We start from the raw sequence: 19,499 nt of genomic DNA, 5'->3' as shown, positions 1-19,499 counted from the left end.
TTAAAGGAAGGCAAGCCACACTGCTGTCCCAAAAGCAACTGGGAATACAAACTCTGTATACCTAAAAGTGGAAAAAAAAAAAAAAAAAAGAAAGAAAAAAGGAAAGAAATTGAATGTCATCACTTAGCTTTGGAACACAAACCTGTTTTCTTCAGAAAGGACACCGGCATTGCTGTAAGGACACACTTTTTCCTGCTGGAAGAGCCTTTGCCTGAGTGAGTGCGGTAGAGCAGAGTGAGCCCATATTCTCCTCTCCACACACCGTTCAAACTCACTTTTTAGTGACGGCAGGCTCTTCCATCTTTTTACCAAGAATATACAATTCTAATATTAGTGCAGATCGGCTTAGAGACTACACCAAGAGTTATCGACCTAAAAAATAGCCATTCTGATCATTCTAGTAACTGGGACCAAATGGCCTTCCGCTCATGGTCCTATGAGCAGATCATGATGACGCATACGGAGCGTTTCTGTTGGCTTACCTTGCGGTATGACACGGAAGCCCCAAGGAAGCCTAGTGTGACCTTGTCCTGGCGTTGACAGGGGCTGCAGGAGATAACAGACGGGCTGCTTAACGTGCGTCCTTCCTGCCAGGCATTAGTCAACCCTGCTCTTAAAGACAAACTGCACGTTCCCCGCCAAAGTCTGCTCTCCAGCTTGGCTGTCACTGCCGTTAGACATGTGTACCTGACGTTGAACCGGGGTCTCCTGACCGTGTCCGCGTTGAGCAAGCAGCGTGGTCCATCCCCCTCCCCGCTGCAGCAGCCTTTGGCATAGGGCAGTTATCATGTCCCCCCTCCGTGTTTCTTTTTGACGTTAAACAATCTCAACTCATTCAGCCTGTAATTAATGACAGTCCCTGCCCCAAGCAGCTTGGTAGTGGGCCCGATCAGCCTGATGTCATTACTTCACCATGACAATTTTCTAACTAACTCCATGTGATCTCCCATCTGTCTGACACCATTAAAAACTTTTTATATAGCCCCTATTATTGTAGTTGCTGAGCTCCCCGCAAACATCACAGTGAGGAAGGGAAGTGCTGTTATCCCCACCAAGGCACAGACGGATCATGACCTGCCAAGATCACACAGCGGGTCTTATGGGAGAATTAAATATAGGTCTCTAAAGTCCTTGGCCAGCTCTAGCTGGATGGTACGTTAATGTGGAGAATCAGGATGCTCCCGAAGTGGCAAGCAGATAGGGAAAGTATGAAATCATATGTGAGAATTTTATTATTTTTTAATAAAACCTCACTTTATTTTTAATAAAAGTAAGCTTACAGGCATGATACCTGAGCAAAAAGTAGTTAGAAGTACCGCATTTTTTTTTTTTTATTCCTGTCTGAAGTAATTTAATAACAGCACAATTACACCTTGTTCTTAGTCATTCGTAACCGAGAAGCCATTTAATTCTCACACACCGAGAAGTTTGCAGTTAAATTCTGCTTGGTAAGTGTTAACTTAAGCACTAGAATATGGGTAAGGAACCTCAAGTTAGCTAAGTGGCCCTCAGTTTTGTTTGCCAGAACTTGCTGCTGCATGATTTGCTTTTGACAATATATTAAGGTGTGTGGCCCACCAAAGGCATCGGAAAGTCCTGCCTGGTCTTCAGCCAGGAGAAGCCTCCAAGCAATGCAGACTGTCAGGAGCAGATAGGTTTTAAGCACTGCACAAGTACACTTAATTCAGAATGAACTTTTTGCTTCTGTGCCATAGATAGATGGATAAAAGCATCCTTTTGGCACTTGCACAGTGTAACTGTTCTGGTCATGAAAATACCAACACAACGCTAATTCTGCTAGACCTGGTTTTGCTCTTTACAAATGCAGTGCAGCAAGAAGGGGAGAGGAGAACCACCTTACGTTTTCCTTGAGACGATTTCACTGAGTCCCGGATTAACTCTTAAATCTTGTTTAAGTGTTAAACTCACTGACTGTTTTCTTGTCATGTGCACAGATTATATTGTAAAAATCTCTTCAGAGGTCAATTTAGAATCTTCTAAGCAAATAAACACGAAATAAAAGAAAAGGCGTTGGAACTGTTATCTCGCGGAGAGCTCAACAAAAGGTATGCTCACTTAATTTGAGCCAGGGGAGCTGGATGGAGATTGCATTTAACCAGAGATGCTGGCAAAAATCTGCTTCAGTGGAGCCAGAACCACATGTGGCCATTCCACTTTAATTGTGCTTGTTTTAAAAGATAGGTCTTTAACATTTACCCTCGCCATGCTTGCTGTCTCTTTATGAACTGAAAATAAAAGCTCCCCAGGCAGTCGTACTAAGACCTCAAGCCTAAAATTTTTCAGCTGAGTCAAAAGCAAAACCTAGGCTGAATCTGCCCCATGCATTTTTTTGGTAGCCATATGAAGATTTAACTTCTCTGCTGTTTTTTTTCCCGCGTCCCGAGGCCAGTCCTAACCCTGTGAGTCCGTGTTTTGATACGAAATGTGTCTCCTCGGTGGGGTCAAAGGCAGTGGCAGCAGTGCTACTGGTTCGAAGGCAGCCTGCTGTAATGTACTACAAAACCCGAAAGTACGCTCAGCAATAACAAAAGCATTAACCACTGACCCACAACTTGGTGAAATTCAATCCCACCATTATGGAAACATGAAAATGAGATCCCAGAGGAAGGAAGGTTCAGATGTTCAAGACCAGAGAAATTGGGTGAGGAACAGAGACAATGAGATGGAAGTTGTTGCAGGCTGAGGAGAGAGAGGAGGAAGTTGCCAGTTCAGCAGTAGGATCTTTTAATACCATAAATCTCCACATGCACTTCGCAGTCGGTGGTTTTGCAGCAAAGCAAACTAAACCAATTTATAATAGATATAATAGATACCTTTCACCATTTTAGAGCCATGTTTAATGTGGTATAATCTGTCAGCGGTTGCTTCAGAGTTTCACGTTTCCTGATTTGCTTTAAGTTAGGTGCTCGTGTCAGTGTGTAGGTGCTCACCCCCGGGCTGGGCTGTTGCAGGAACCCGAAAGAGCCAAGCACCCCGTTTTATCTTGTGTCAGGTGGTTGCCTGACCAGCACCGCTGGAACCAAGTATATTTTAGCAAGAGTCAGATGCCAAACTCAGGAGCACCCTAGAAAATACCAGCCATAAATGCTGGTGGGTCTGGGTGCTGTGAGGCTTTCTGTACACACTCTGCAGCCGTCACTGGCAGGAGGCTGGAGACGGAGGCACTGGCAGGACTGCACGTTCTCTCAGTTGTTATAGTGCGTTGCTTTTTTCCCCAGAACACACTCACTGCAGATGACCCTTCTCCTGAAGACAGCTTCACCCTGAACCCCGAGGACAGAAGAGAATACCCTGATCTCCAGGCTGCCCACCGGCCTTTCCCTAAGCAGCGATTCAGGCAGGAAGACGGGCACACGTCCTTGCAAAGAGATGGACCCAGATCTTTCCTCCTGGACCTCCCGAACTTCCCTGACCTGTCAAAAGCAGATATCAATGGGCAGAATCCCAACATTCAGGTACTAATTTATGTTAATGCGTGATTTTTTTCAGCCTGGCTTCCGTGACATGCAGTCAGAACACGCTGTCTCACTACCAATAGCACCAAGAGAGAATGAATATAATAACATATATAAAAATATATAATACACTTCTTGTCTTAAGTGAATGCACATATTTCAATGTTTTTTCTGGATTTCTTTTTGGATAGAGTTGATTGCATAACTGTGGGTATCGATATACTCAACCCATCTTCACTACTGCCATTTAGGAACATATCATCTTCACTGATATTAAGTGGGTATTTTAAATTCTGTTTTCAATTCTCGGTTGCAAAACTTGTTTGTGAACAGAGTCTCTTCTGGTATGCCATTATATAATGCAACCATCCCCAAAGGTAATAAGAGAACAAGTCTTTAAGTTTCAGCTCAAAATGTGGTCCTCTCTATGGAACCGAGACTTAAAGTTTTTAATTTTTGCAGCATCTGCCTGAAGTAAAAAAAAAAGTTTTCGGCAAGAAACTTTGTAATGTGTTATTCCTCAAACTGTTCTTGGGTTTGGAATGGCCTTTTACAAGCCACTTGCATCTTGACACTTCAAGGATTAGGAAAAAATGAGTGATTTCTTTTTAATTCCAAGCCTTAAAGCAAAATTTGCATTAATAAGCAGCCTTTTTTAAACAAAACAATGCATTGAAATGTTGTTCTGCCTAAGATGTGCTTGTAAAAACGATACAGTAATAGAACTGGTTTTCTGGTTGGATTTAATTCCTGGCTGCTTATAGTTCCCCAGGCCACAAAATTACCGTTCTTTTGATATGTCTAAGAAATGTGTACGTCAAGATTCTGAGTTGACTCTCCATTATGTCATCGATGGCTTGCAACGTTAAGCAGCCTAATAGGTTTGGATCAAGTGTGGGTCCAGTTCTTGACGGGCCAAGGTAATAAATAAACATGTTCAACATGTGGTGGCTGTACACATCCCTCATGCTAGGAGAAGCCTTCCAGAAAGCCTCAGGAAGGAGAAATAGGGAAGTTGAGGGGGTCCCAGATTGTGGCGTGAGGTAAGTCACGTAACATCATTGTTTGAACATCATGTAAGGCGCAGAGAAGGAAACAAAAACCTTCTCTGATTGGTAACAGCATTTACTGTTTAGACCCAGAGAACAGATAAATGAGAAGGAAACATTTCCTTGTCTTGTCTTCATAGTAACTGCTCCTGCTATGACCTCTCTTTCCACCACCTGATCTTGGAAACGTGTCAGCCAACTGTGTCAGCAGTTTTACTGAACGCAGAGAATTGGGAAGCCTAGCTCTGTAAACTGGAAAACACCGGGCATCCCAGAGCTCTTGTGCACAAGGATCAGCTCTTTCAGGAACAGGCTCCCTAAGTTCTGCATTGTGTTTACTCGGCTTACTTAGGGGCATCAGCAGGGTTATACAACGCTTCCTTGAGTTCCTGGTTGATAGTCCTGCAGCCAGTCAGGCCTCGTGGAGACAAAACTCCTATTATTTCATTACAGAGTCAATGAAAGTTTATTTCTTTGCCTCAAGGTTGTAAAAGGTGGCCTACTCTTTCGGGAAAAACAGGATTGTGGTCAATTCTTGCTCGTTAATGGTACTGACCTGAATGGAAATAATTTGTTGACTTGCAAATTTCTCATCAGCTGTTTGGCAAGTGAGGGCAGAATCGATGCTCATTTTTCTTTTTGCACAACATCTTCAGGCCCTGTAAGTTTTTGTCCTGGGGGTGTTAATTTAAAAGTCCTTCTAGGACAGGGAGGTTGGAAAGGAGAAAAAAGCCTCTATGTGTTCACCTGGCACAGTGGCCACATTTACTTCTCAAAGACCCACAACTTCTTTTCTCTGATAGTGCATAGACCCAAAATAACATTTTTAAGAGAAATTATACCTGAAAATTTAAAAAACCTCATAAACAGACATAAAACTCAGCCTGAGAAAGCAACTGCTGTATTGTGCCCTGGTTATGTACTCTTTCCAGGAGGAAGGGAAGCCGAGGGATGCCCACACAGACCTTGTCACTGGGTAGGGTTATTGTTCAGAGCAAGACACAATCATTCTTACCCCTGAGTAATGCAGTGAAGTCACGCAGGAAGTGTAGAGGAACCTGCTTATTTTCCATTTCTGATGGGTTTTCCTTGCCTGTTCCAACCAGCTTTCTACAACCTCTCAGCTCTTCTCTGCAGCCAATCCACTCTGGAGCCAGATGCTTCAACCTGCATTTGAACTCTTGCTCCTGTCCCTCCCCTTTTCTTCTTCCTCCTGGTTTCCCAGGCCTGTGTACGGAAACGGGTCGTGTGCTGCTCTGTTGCCCCACTGCTTCGCTGCTTTCCTAGCGGTGCTCGATAGCATGACGAATGAGCAGAGAAGGGAAAGCTCCTTACAGTTTGTTGGGCAAGGGTGTTTCGTTGATATCAATGCTCTTCGGAGAGCTTGAATCTTGATCAAGGTTCACAACCGGTATACCTGAAACACAGCTGGGCGAGTTCCAGCTGCGATGGATGTCTTAAACATTTTGGATGAGGTGACAAGTCCAAGTAGAAGCTGTGTGGAGTTAGGTAGGATTCCTGTCCTAAAAACATACTGATGGGCCCTGCAAAACTGAAGTAAATCACTGCATCATTCAATCTGTTGTGATTATTATCCTCACTTTGAGACACAGGATTGGTAATGATTGATCAGAGTGACTTTAAGCCAGAAGTTAATGCCAGCTGCTTGGCGACGCGTTGCCTTTATCACTTTGTGTGAGGCCTGTGGGCCGTGTCCACCACTCCTGCCCTTCCAGTGACACTGTGTTTATTTATCCTCTTTGATATCTATTCAATTTCTACCTGCTCTTAAAAAACCACTTACACAGAACTACCCACTCTAGGAACATACACGACTACAGAGAAACAAGGCTGTATGATCTGCTAGTCCCCTGGGCAAGCTGGAGAGACTGGTCTTGGCAGAACAGGATGCCAGAGGGCCCCAGTTAAACCACGTTCAATACCAGGGCTCTTACCACCTCTGCACAGATTTCTCGATGTCATGGTATAACAAGAGCTTGCTGCAGAGTGCAAAATTCAGAGCTGGGTTTTGGACCAGATTTTCAGTTCTGGGGTTCAGTTGGGCCCATCAGAGAGTGCAGATAGGAGTGACAGCAGTGCATACAAATTCCAGGTTTTGAGACACATCGCCGCCTTTGCTCCCAGCAAATTGTGAGTGTCTTCCCTTTTCTTTTCATCAAGTCCAGAAAACTGTTCTAAGTGAGCTGTCAACCAGAAGTAAATCACTACTGGTATCATTTTCACTGAAGTTGTGATGTGGTGTAAACCTAAATTTACCATTTCAGTGTCTTACAATGAAGTCATTTCTATTCTGCTGTGTAGTTACCTCATAGCTGATATGGCACGTACCCACCTTTATGGAATGGCAAGTTCTGCGTTGCGGATTTGTATCACTTGCATGAAGGAAACAGAGGATGTTGTTGAATCCACCGCTTGCACAATATTGCAAAGTTCTTCCTGAAACATGACGTTCCAGTTGCTTAGGACAACGTTTACACCATTAATGTCAACTCAGAAACATCGTCCCAGTAAACAAGACGAAGTACACAGAACTTTTTATGCACTCCAACAGGCAGGATGATACTTATCTTCTGTATAATTTTGGCCAGGAGAAAATTGGATGTTGGTGTCTCAAGACATCTGTGCTTGATACGGTTGTTTTGTTAGAAATTGACCGCAAAGCTGTTGTTTTAATGTACCTGTGCCAATTGTTTTTAACAATTTTTAGAGTCACATCCTTCCTCGTAGCTCACACAACCAATAAAGAAGTAGCTTCATTTTAGGTTTGAATACTTCCAGAGATGATGGTGAATTTATACAAGAGCAAAGTTACCACAGACATTTTGGGAAGCTTGTGAAAAAAATAAATAATCTTTACAGTTTTGATAATCACTAGAAGGAGGAATCAGAGAAAATGAAGTCTTTAAAACAGTCTCGAAGGCAGAAATACTCAACCAGGTCCATTTGCTAATTTTTGAGAGAACATGTTTTTCTTGGGAGTAATTACACAATGTGAAAGCTTTTCCAGAGCTGTTCTAAGTGCTTATTTTTAATGACTCTAGTTCTAGACCTGATTTTTTTTTTCATTTTATAAACAATCCCCAGTACAGAAACCGATCAAGCAAGACACGTGTTTGCATATTGTGAGTATGTGTCATGTGTAAGTATAGTCACAGGCTAATGTTGTACAGACTCTCTGTAAGCACTGGCACGAATGCGGTGAGAGCTGATTTTTTCAAAATTTTAGGCTGGGACAGGGGAGCAGCCTCTTCTCACACCTCTGCCCTAACTTTTGGATCATACCATGGAGGGATTGCTAGCGTTTCTCACTGATTTCCTCCCTGTCTCCGGAAGGTCCACTAGAGTTAAATGGGGCTGGGCAGAGCGTAGCTGAGCCCCTGAAGACAAACAGAACGAGAGCTGATGGAAGATTCCTGGGGTTTGATTTCCAAGAGTGGCACTCAGACAATCCCAGGGTTCTTTATAGCATTGCTTTCGGTCTATGGCTTTTATGGCACACGTTAAATAAACAAGTTGGTAATCAAAGCTTAAAACAGCGGAGAGACGGATATAGGTGTGCGTCAGACTAAAGCCTTTGGAATAAACCTCGCTGGTGGCAAAAAGCGACTGAAGAGAGATACCTGACTGCACAGACATGCCATGTGACAGTGAGTTAGTGGCAGTGCTCTTGGAGGGCGGATGAGGTCTTACGACCCTGGAAGTTTGTGGTGCTGTACGTGCCTCTCTTCGCCAGCGTAGCACATAGCTCAACGCACATGCCTCCCAGCCTCTGCAAACCCTCTTTTGCTCAAACTGGCTTGGCATCTTGAAGAAGTATTTTAAATTAAATGCTTGTGGTTCTTCAAACTGCACCTGGCTGAAAGAACGCGAGCTCCTGCTGATTCACCATCCTGTCTCTACAGATCACCAAAGAAACAATTATTATCAAGTGCCCCCCACTCTTTTTTACGAGAGCGTTTTGTTTTGTTGGTTTATTTTTTTCGTTTTGCTGAGTCATTGCTTACAGAGTTAATGTGGTCTAAAAAATACTTGCTACCAAAGTACTAGAGTCATGCTAATTTTCACATGGGCAGTACTAAAGCCCTGCGACCGGCCAGCAGTGCTCAGTGTTAGTGGCTCAGTAACACGATTTCCTTTCACTTATTGTGAAAACTCTGTTTTGCTTGGATAGATGCAGCAGTTTTGAATCCCTGAACTAACCCTGATGTTTTCAGACTTATGAAATCCATTTTAATTCTTGGTCTGCAGAAACTGAGGTTTAATGAAGTAATCATTCCAATTCCATATTTAGTCTGGGAGTAAAATCCCTCTTGTGTAAAGATGCTATTAGGCTGACAGCTGCACTTTCCCTCACTCTTGCTCTTTGTCCCAGTGGGGTTTTTTAGTAGCCTCAAAGTTGTTTCATTTCAATGGCTTGGTCTATGGTCAGCTGCAAATCATGAAATAGATGGAAAATCCCCTTTCTCCAAAAAAGGATGCGTGGGCATCGTCTTCTCTGTGCAGCAGTTCTGTTTTGCTGCCTGTGTCACACTGTTGTAGGTCACAGGTAGCCGAAGAGACATGGACACTCTTCTTTCTTGTGTGTCTCGTGAATTTACTAATAGCAATTGTAGAAAACTAAACCTTTTAGCCAAAACGCAAATCCATAGAGCCATTTAAATGACTTTTAGCATAATAGCCCATTATTCTGTGTTTCCTGGGTTTGCTCCAATTTTCATGGAATATTGTCTTGAAAAGCTGCTTTGTAAATCTATGAACATGAAGAGTACCCCTGTAGCTATTAAACATTGCAGGTATATCTGATAGTCACCTCTGCATCATGGCTGTTTAGCCAGTCTGATGTCATCACTGAACCGGTATGAAGCATCAGGGCGTTTTACGGTTTATCTGTGGCCACGCTATCCCTGCGTGTCTCACAGAGCCGAGGTTTCTGATGGCTAGCTCCGATTTCTACCTAACTAGCCACCTGTGCGCACACAAGAGTTTCATGATTACCCGTTGTTCAGCAGAGGAGTGATGGAGGGTTGTTCCTATGCAGACTGATCTTCACATTCATGATGTCTGGGAGGGAATTGAGCAGCAAGCTTTGAATCTTGGCTCTGGGCTTCTGCAGAAACAGTGAACAGGTTGTATGTCATTATGTAGAGCAGAGAAAGAGGAAGTGCTTCAGAGGTCTTGCTGGGTGATGGCTGGGTGATTGCATCACCACCAAGCGTGGTTTCCCATCGCGGTGACAGCCCACGCCGTTGTGTGAAGCCGTGAAAGGCCGGTGCTGCAGGGACACCGTGCAAGGGGCTGGGCTGAGCTGCCGTTGGAGGGCAAGGCCCGTGCAGACCCTGGGCTTCACGTCTTCCACCTTCCCACTCGTGGGCTGACTTCACCCTGTCTTGAGTCCGTCCAAGTTCTTGGCGCGGGCTCTGCTCGCTGCTGTGCTTCATGCTAGCCTCAAATTCAGCCTCAGCGTAATTAGTGGAACAGATTTGGTTTTCTTTTTCCTGCTCATAAATGTTCAGGTTCAAACATCTTTTCACCGTAAGGCAGAAAATTCTGCTGCAAAGGTTTTAGGCGCAGCATGGGTTATTATTTTGTGCAGGATTTTTTTTAGCTTTAGTTCCAAGGTCTGATTCAACAGAGGTAGCAGAAGGAATCACTCAGCCGCTGCATATCTCTGGGCTCGGTGGTTTACAACACATGGACCCTATAGCATGACACAGCCCCTTTGCGAGGCAGCACCAGTGGTTTGTCTTCGCTGTATGGACACTTTCTGACTGACAGGGATGCTGAGGGACATGCTGGTCTGTTTTGAATCCCATAGGTTACCATTGAAGTGGTGGATGGCCCCGACACCGAGACAGACAAAGATCTGCAGAAAGAGAGCAGCAAGCCTAGCTGGCCAGTCCCATCGCCCGACTGGAGAAACTGGTGGCAGAGGTCCTCCACCTTGACTCGCATGAGCAGCGGTGACCAGGACTACAAGTATGACAGCACTACTGAGGACAGCAACTTCCTAAACCCTCTCGGTGGGTGGGATAGTCATGCACCCAGTCACCGGACATTCGGGTCCAAGGAGCAGCCAGAGTATGGTAAGTTTGCATTCCAGGCCTCTTATGGGCATCTTGGGATTGTAAAAACGAGTTTGGGGGAAATGAGAATGGTGAAGCATCACTGAAAGTAGGCCAAGCAAAATAGAATTTTTCAACATGTGGCTTTCGTTCATCAGCTTTTAAATACAAATCTGTGCAGATGCACAAGCTGTACTGTGGTAGCTGCATTCCACTAGTAAGTCTATAATCTTGAAAATCATACCAGTTATCCCATAAGAGGACCTTTTTTTAGTCCTAAGTATACTTTTTTTAAATGCAAAGGAAACAAGGTTTCGTATTTATTTTTAGAGTAAGGATAAGTACAAATTTAGAATCGTGCGGTGGTTTGGGAACCAAAATATAATTCTTGGATAAATAAGCAAGATTTAAAATGTGGTAGTATTTGGTGGATACACAAATAAGATGAATTATGTTGGTGCATGTGTGGGGAGTGGCATGTGCAGCAGGAACATTGTGTATTTGCGTGTGTAATTCTCTTCCAGATGTGTCATGGTGAAAACAATTGTTTTCAGCTTGTTGTATGGAACAGAAACTAGAAACAGAGGAGCTACAGCTATTCCGTGCCCCAAGGGGCCGTAACTGTCCGCGCGGGAGTGACTCGAGGGAGGTGAACTAGTACGTGCCCCCAGGCAGCTCAGAGCTTCTCGGGGTTACGCTGTGTGTAAATACAGAAGATTTTTACTGAGAGCAGGGCTCCAGAGCCAAGTGCGTTTACCCTGACACTTCTGCTGCTCTCCCTAGATGCTGCAGAGTGGCTGTCATGCACTGACCCAGTCTTACTCTTCCCCCCATTTTGGTTAACTTTGACTCCTAGAGCTTTAACAGTTGAGATTTCTCATGGAGTGAACACATACGTATATGTTAAAGTTTGTGGCCAGAAGATTAAAGTCTATCCCTCCTTTTTGCACCTGCATTTATTTGTGGGCATACTCTATAACCAAGAATTCATATATTAGGTAGTTATTAATTTGGATAAAACAAAATTGCTTTCAGTAATAATTCTGATGATAGAAAAAAACGCCAAGAATTACAAATACAAAAATAGGAAGAACAGGTTGAGCTCCAGCTGAAAATCTAAGGAGGTGTATCTAATAGTAGGTACTGTGTGTTTCATAGCGCAGTATAAGGTAAGTAAGCCTAAAAATTATCCTAGAGCTCTCTGCTGTACACCAGAGCACCCTGCTCACTGGAAAAGGCTCCTGGCCTTCTGACGAACCTAAAATGTTGTGAGCCATTGGCCTTGGCCAGGTGGATGGAGCAGCAGATCCTGCCCACGCTGGGCCCTTATGCTAGTTCCACCCACTGACCTGTTCATGTTTCACAGCTCTACCTCCCGTGTCCTGCTCCCGCCAAAAACCACCGCGCAGCTCTGCCTGCCCTTCCTGGGCCCCACAGGCTGGGCTCTTTGACACGCATTGCACCTGCTCACCCTCCCTCTTCCTCATCACCACGTGGAGAACACAGTTCAGAACTGGGAAGTAGCTGGGAAGGAGAGCGGTGCCAGGGAGAGACGGCAGGTCACATTTTCCTAAGACATCTTAACGCCTCTTCAGACGGCTGCAGTGCCCGCCTGAGGGCAAGTCCCACAATCGCGAGCCTTTGCACACAGTCGATAGACATGGTCCCCCCCCAAGTCACGCCTCAGACGCATGATTCCGGTGTGATGGTTCCCGATCGGCAGCGGGGTAAAAGAAGGAGGAAAAGCACGTAGGTCCCTGCCACGAGGAACACACATCTAGGCAGCTAGCTACGAGTGAGACATATAACCTCCCCATACTCCTGGCAATAAATGTTTAATAGCACCCCACAGAGATGTCGTCAGTCATTGCATATGGTACAAATCAAGTTACATGTTCTATTAACCAGCTCAGGAAGCCCACAGACGGCATGGCAGCGGTGGGGGGAGTGGGAATCGTGTGTAGCACAGAGGCCAGTGCAGACAGGGATCTATCCCTGTGCCTTGCCCGTACATACACGCTCAGCAGGGCGGGCTCCGAGTCACTCAGCCCGAGTGGGCTTTGCCACCAGTGCTGCTTTAACCCAAATGAGCAAAGGCTGCAAGTTCCAATCCAAGGTCAGTTAAACATCTCCTGTAGGTTGCAGAGAAGTCCGTTAACCAGATATTCCCTAGCAAGCGGCAACACTGAGCTGGGGAGGCCATTGGAAAGGCAGGAAAACTGGGACGGGTTCATGGACTCCATGTGGTGGCCTTCACAAGATGGGAAGTGCAACAGTTACCTTGGCAAACAAAGGAGACTGGTTCTAAGGGTTTAGGTGCTTATGGTGGCACCGAGCCGCGGTGCTGCAGACTCAATATCGTTTGCTCTTGGCTGTCTACCAGGAGAGAATAAAGTCATGCTTTGTTTTCAGAAGGTTCCTGCTAGTAAACAGTCAGATTTTATGTTATTTAATAATTTGCATGAAACACTACAAATTGCCTGTTGTTCTGGGTGCAAAGTGCTCATGCGGTTCCCTATATTCATCGCCCTATTCCTGTAATATCTGTTTCCTGTTCAAGGGGCTGCAAACCCAAATTACAATTTTCACGCGTGACCCCCAGCCTCCCATAGTCCAACATTTATTGTGTCCTAAAAATTGAGTATTGTTGTGCTATTGCTGTGTGTTTTGAAAAGAAGAAAAAGAAAACTTCATTTATCCTTTGTCCGATTAGTCTGTGTTCAGAAAACATACTCCTATATACAGGGAAATTGCGTGGATAGACGTGTACTGTTGGTTCATGACCCAGCTTTGCAGCTGAGGATTCTCAGCTGCCAAAAGGTCAAAAGAGAAAGGAAATATTTTTTCAAATAATGTTGCATGCATTTCCCCGGGGAGCATCAAGTGTGAAAACCATTTAAACAGCAAGCTCACGCCTGGCATTTAGCCCAAGCTTCAGGTAGAGACATCTGGATTCCATTCTTGTTTTGCCTCCTTAATAAAAAACACTACACAGTAGTTTTGGGTAGTAGGAGTTTTGTTTCTTCATTTCCTTCCTCATCTTTGTTCTTACACAGATTATATTGATGGCGAGGGAGACTGGAGCCCGTGGTCCCTTTGTAGCGTCACCTGTGGCAGCGGCAACCAGAAGCGGACGAGGTCCTGCGGGTATGCCTGCACCGCCACCGAGTCACGGACCTGCGACAGGCCCAACTGCCCAGGTGTGAGCACATTCACGCGGACGGCTGCCGGAGGGGAGTGGGGAGAGGCGGTCGAGGCGGGGAGGAGATGCCCCTGTACAGGAAGCCAAGGATCTGTTGGTTCCCTGGCTAGGTACGCGTTTCAAGGCCATTTATGAAACGGCAGGTTCCTTGCTAGTAATAATACGCTGCTGGATGCAGCCAACGATCCCCTGGGACTTAAAAGACAAATACAGGCTTTTTTTTCTCTTAGGTTATGGCAGTCATTTTTGTGCACAGTACATTTTGTATTCCAAAGGGTGTAACCTACTGTCTTGAAACAAATTTGTATTAATTTTAGAGTTTCAAACCGGCTGTGCTGACCGTTACCTCAGCGAGCCCTTATTTTGCTGCGAACAAATAGCTCCCTCCAGTCATATGGCTTTTAGGTTTTGTGCCTAATGTATATAGAGATGCTTTAAGACTCTGTGTGTTTGAATAAGAAAACAATACTGTCGATACCTGCTTTGCATTTCACTCCAGAGATTTCAGGTTCATTGGGCATTAAGCTTTCAAAATTTCCTGTCCTACAAAGTCAGTGTTAAGGTGGAGGCATCATCTCTGTTCCATTACCTGTTGGGTGATAATTGCAGCATTATCTAACAGCAAGTTTGGTCCTGCAACAGGCGTGCGCAATGGGATGAAGGAATGTGTAGTTTCAGCTTGAACGTATTCAGAAGATATAGCCAAGGACCCTTACTTTAGCTCCCACCCAGCCACAGGCCATGACGTTTGAATGCCAGCGACGGAGGTGTCCTTACCATCCAGTTTTCGCTTTGGTGGAAGCGGGGCTGAGCACTCAGACCTAGATCATAAAAATTTAAAGCTGCTACGGAAGACTTTCCCATGATGTTCTTTACATGCTGCTGTGTGTTTGGATCAAGCAAGTTTGTAGGGCAGCGATGCAGCAGTTGCCGCAATGCATGGGCTGTGTGCAATTTCATTACTCCCCAAGATCGGAGAGAAGTAAAAATACATGCTGTCGCGGTATGCATTTCACTGAGTTTACTTAATGACTCAGAAAGGCAGAAATTCTTGAACTGGAGGTCAGGGGGTTTTGATGGGGAGTGAAATGTCAGTCTTAGGAGTCTCAGTGAGAGAGCTGGAGAGAAGTTTCTCACTTGCAGATAGATGCCTGCATCCATTGCAAGGGAGTGGCTGCAAGGCAGCTCAGCAGAAAAATGTGTCTGGGTGCCTTCATACATCCTAAAACCTCAATAATAAGGGGTTAATTCCAGAAGAAAGTCTGTAGCCCCCAGTTATATTCCCCAGCATTTATTACCAGCTAGCATCAAACAGTGGCGAACTTGAAAGAATATATTATGTCATATAACAGACCCCCAATGATCAGCTAGCAAAATATATATTCACTCTTTGAGGCTGTGCTGACATTTTTAAAATTACAAGGGCAAAGCTCAGCTTCTGCTGTTTATGATTTCAGCAGTGAATTACTGCCTTGTAATGGGTTCTTGGGTATCTATTATTCCACATCTACTGGTGGAGTTAAGGCAAAACCCGATGATAATTTTATTGAAAAGTGGCCTGAGGCTGTTTTGAAGCTTTGCAAACCACTATTATGCCCCAGTTCAGGAGACCAGGAGAAAGTTCACTAGCAAGAAGATGGATGGTGAACAGACGTCATTATTAACCATATAGTTATCACGTATTAAAGAGCTTTCTGCTCTCTTTGGAGGTCTTTAATTCGATGGAGAGGAAGAAAAACCCAAACCTGCTCAAGTATTTCTTCGAAGAGCCATTTTATATTAAGGCTGCATGCACATGCACAGAAACGTTAGGGAAACACTCGGCTGCTTGGTAGACCAAGCTAAAGCAGCAGTGAAAGGATGTTTACTTTGGCGAGATGAATTAATAATTTTCTGGCAATCTGTGTTTCTCTCTACTGATAGCAAACACTGAACTAGAAGATCATGATTGTTTAAGCCCCTGATATTTGACTGCTGTGGAGGAGGGTGGGATTGATTGGAGATGCTATTTATCTCTCGCCTCCTCAAACCTTTCAGCTGCCCAGCACTGGGAGAGACAATCTTGTCTCTCACAAGCAGTGACAGTCTTGTAACAGCATCATTCTTCCTCGTACTTCCTGAAAGACGGTTGCACACATAGGATATGAACTTGCTCACCTGTCTTCAGGCATGTCACTCTGTTTCAGAAAGTGGCACAAAGGCCCTCTCCTGTAGCCATCACATTTTACCCAGTGCTTTAGAGCTTCCTTTAGGGCACTTGTTTTTATCGTTTCGGTCACTTGTGGTACATGGAGAAGGTGCTAGTCACATGAAGGTGGCCAGGAGGCCGTCCGTGAAGCGTGCGCAAAGCTCCTACCTGAGTTACTGGGAGATGCTGGCAAGCCTTGCGTCAGGAAGAGGAGGAACAGAATTGGTTCCCTCGCTGCTGTCCCTGCACTGGGTTCTTAAGTGACTAGTTTGTTGCTGAAATATAATCTAAGCTCTAAAATTTGAAAAATTCTGACCTTTGGGCTAAGCTAGTGCTTTATCTTCCTAACACCACAGGTTCCTTGGTCATCACACTTTTAAATGAACGCTCCCTCCAGCAGATTACTTCCAGCCGAACAAAAGCGCCTTGCAGAACTGAGGGGATGGCGGGGAGGCAGTAGATTGCATTGTGTTTTAACGGGGAAATGCCACCACCACTCACACGTGTTTGTCTTAGGGATCGAAGATACCTTCCGGACAGCTGCCACAGAAGTGAGCTTACTGGCAGGAAGTGAAGACTTCAACGCTACCAAGCTGTTTGAAGTTGGTAAGCAGCCTAGTCAATCCTTCAGTAACAGATAAGAGACCTCCTTAGATTGTCCTGTTCTGACTCCCGATGCAGGACCAAGGTTTTGAGTTTACCGTTAAAAATGTCAGTTATAATGGCCATTTATTATCTTGCTTAAGTTTGCAAGCTAAACCTTAGCTTCCTTCTGTCATAGAATCTTTCTTCTCTTACGTCTTAGTGAATTTCTACGCTTCTTTCATGACAAAACAGGGATTCTCGGTCTTAGTTCAGAAGAAAGCTGATAGGCTCCACACTAGTGGAGGGGAAAAAAAAATCAAACACCGTTTAGTATTTTGCTGAAATAGCCTTGAATGGAAGCGATTATAAAAGCATTTTAGGTGCTGCTCAACCTCCACAGTGTTCTGATTTCATCCCTCCAATGAATCCATAGCGTGGCCACTCTCAGACAGTGGATGCTGGACTAATTGGATAAATAATGAAACCCAGCACCTCCCTCCTATGGTGACAGAGCACAATAGTTACTGACAGCCAGGATGGGACTCTTTAAGGAGACAGAATAACAGGACACAAATCACTAAGTAAATATTTTACAAGAATGTTTGCTCTGGGAGTCTTAGGTCCCAGTCTTTGCCTTACTCCAGAGTCCTGTTAAGTAGGTGTAGACCAAGATGTGCAGATTTTTTTAAAAAAACCTGTAGCACCATACAGACACCTTAAATACGTTTTAGGTAAGAGATATTTAACTGGATTCTTCCAAGACTCTTGCAAAATAATAAAGTACCAGTGTTAAATATGCCACTAGTGTATGAATCTCTTTAATCCCAGCTACAAGTCATGGCTCTGGCGCTGTTAAATCCTCCTAATGTAAGGACACTCTGATGTGACGTCACATGTGCCCATTCAGAACCTGAATTGCTTTTGGCTGCGTTTACCAGTTGTCAGTCTCCGTGTTTGAACTACAGCTGCTTGAAATACCCCTTTGGGAAGATGGAGACCAAACAGGAAGAAGTATTTGTTAGCTGAAAGAAAGACTGAATTAGGGCTTGATAATGAACTTCAGGAAAAGTAATCCAGGCCTTGCTTGCCTTCTTGGTATTTCCAGCGTCATGAGAAACTTAATCCTCCCGCATCTGAGTCTGCTGTTCTTACAGGGTGAGTGTGTGGACTAGTGGTTTACGCTGGCTCACGCTGAGTTCTCTGTTTCACTCCTGTTGCCTCTAAACCCATGACAATGTCTCTTGTGCTGCATGGAGCTATCGACAGCTCATTTAGAACTTGCTAGGCAGAAGAAATGTCAAAGGTGCTGCTCCGTAATTCAGACTGGCACTGCCTGAGGCCCTAAAGCCAGTCGCACTGAGATTGCTTTACCTGACCAGACAGCACATTAACACGCTGCTGGCAGGCAGGCGAGCTTTGGCTGCCCTTCCATTCTTAAGCAAAGCACTGGTGCTGAACAGTTACTCGTTTACTCATTTGTTATCACTGCTGATTACACGAACGGGGGATGCTGCATAATGTATCTTAAGTTTCCATTTCCTGCCCTTAAACAGATACTGATAGCTGTGAAAGATGGATGAGCTGCAAAAGTGAGTTCTTGAAGAAATACATGCACAAAGTGGTCAATGACCTTCCCAGCTGCCCATGCTCCTACCCCAGAGAAGTTGCATACAGCACTGCTGAAATCTATGACCGAGTTAAGAGGAAAAACTTTCGCTGGAAAGATGCAAGTGGTCCAAAGGAAAAACTGGAGATCTATAAGCCCACTGCACGGTACTGCATCCGCTCCATGCTCTCTTTGGAAAGCACGACGCTTGCGGCACAGCACTGCTGCTATGACGATAACATGCAGCTGATTACCAGAGGGAAAGGGGCAGGGACACCAAACCTGATCAGCATCGAATTCTCAGCAGAACTCCATTACAAAGTGGACATTCTGCCTTGGATTATATGCAAAGGTGACTGGAGCCGGTACAATGAAGCACGGCCTCCAAACAATGGGCAGAAGTGTACAGAAAATCCATCAGACGAAGACTACTACAAGCAATTTCAAGAAGCAAGGGAATACTAAGAAGTTTTTCCTCCTCTTTAGACACATGGTAGCATTCGTTTCCCGGATGCCAAAGAACTGATAACGGCTGCTGCATTGTCTCCTTACAGGGGTTCATCAGTTTCTTTCTAATGAATGTATATAGATGTAATATAATACATAAGTATTTTTCATCGTGTGTGTAATTTATAAGCACATATCTCTCTATCTCACACACACCTATTTTTACATACAGACATACATAAAACTTGTCCTGGTAGGATTTTATACTCCAATAACGTTCATTTAATAATGTGCATTTCATTTTATACCCCAGCTGTAATGTACGTGGAGTGGGAGGGGAGCTGCCATCACCATCGAGCCCCAGGGCCTCAGCTGAGGAGGGCAGATATTTAAAAGTTGTGATAAACAATAGGATTGAAGAAGGTACTCTTCCATATGGGAATGGTTTACAAGATTAATGCACCTACAGCATCAGTTTTTTCTATAATTGATTTCATGACTAGTCATATCTACGAAAGGAAGATTTTTTTTTTTTTGAAGGGTAATAGTCAAAAGAGAATATAGACCATCACTAGCAATTTTTTCTTGGAATTCTTGTTACCTTCAAGCTCAGGTCTTTGCAGTCCGCCTGGGGTAGGGTTGCAGGGAGACCATGGTTTACCTACAGAGCAGAGAAAGTCCCGATGCCGTGGTTTGGCAAGAGTTAGAAAGAGCCAGCTCCTGGAGACATCCCGGATACGGAGCTACAGCTGCCAGGGCTTACGTCTTGTGCTGGGGAGCAGATCTTGAGGGCAGCATCCTGTGAACGAGGCATGCCGTAAGTCTTTGGAGGAGGGAGGCCAGAGAAGGAAACCATGTCAAAG

The 19,499-nt window shown here is 44.7% G+C and overlaps 1 protein-coding gene across 1 annotated transcript; it reads left to right on the top strand.

Annotated features, from left to right (window-relative positions):
• The first annotated feature begins 414 nt into the window (after positions 1–414).
• ISM1 (isthmin 1, angiogenesis inhibitor) lies at positions 415–18,804 on the top strand. Its single transcript, XM_010132362.1, is given in 7 exon segments — positions 415–488; positions 3,154–3,211; positions 3,213–3,476; positions 10,362–10,629; positions 13,665–13,808; positions 16,515–16,604; positions 18,137–18,804. Coding segments are annotated over 7 exon segments (1,416 nt in total). The 3' UTR covers positions 18,655–18,804.
• The last annotated feature ends 695 nt before the right edge of the window (positions 18,805–19,499 follow it).

Source organism: Buceros rhinoceros, unplaced genomic scaffold (assembly GCF_000710305.1).
Source record: "Buceros rhinoceros silvestris isolate BGI_N320 unplaced genomic scaffold, ASM71030v1 scaffold6203, whole genome shotgun sequence".
NCBI classification, from domain to species: Eukaryota; Metazoa; Chordata; class Aves; order Bucerotiformes; family Bucerotidae; genus Buceros; species Buceros rhinoceros.
The sequence above is the reverse complement of the archived record's forward strand: the minus strand, read 5'-3'. Positions and strand labels throughout refer to the sequence as shown.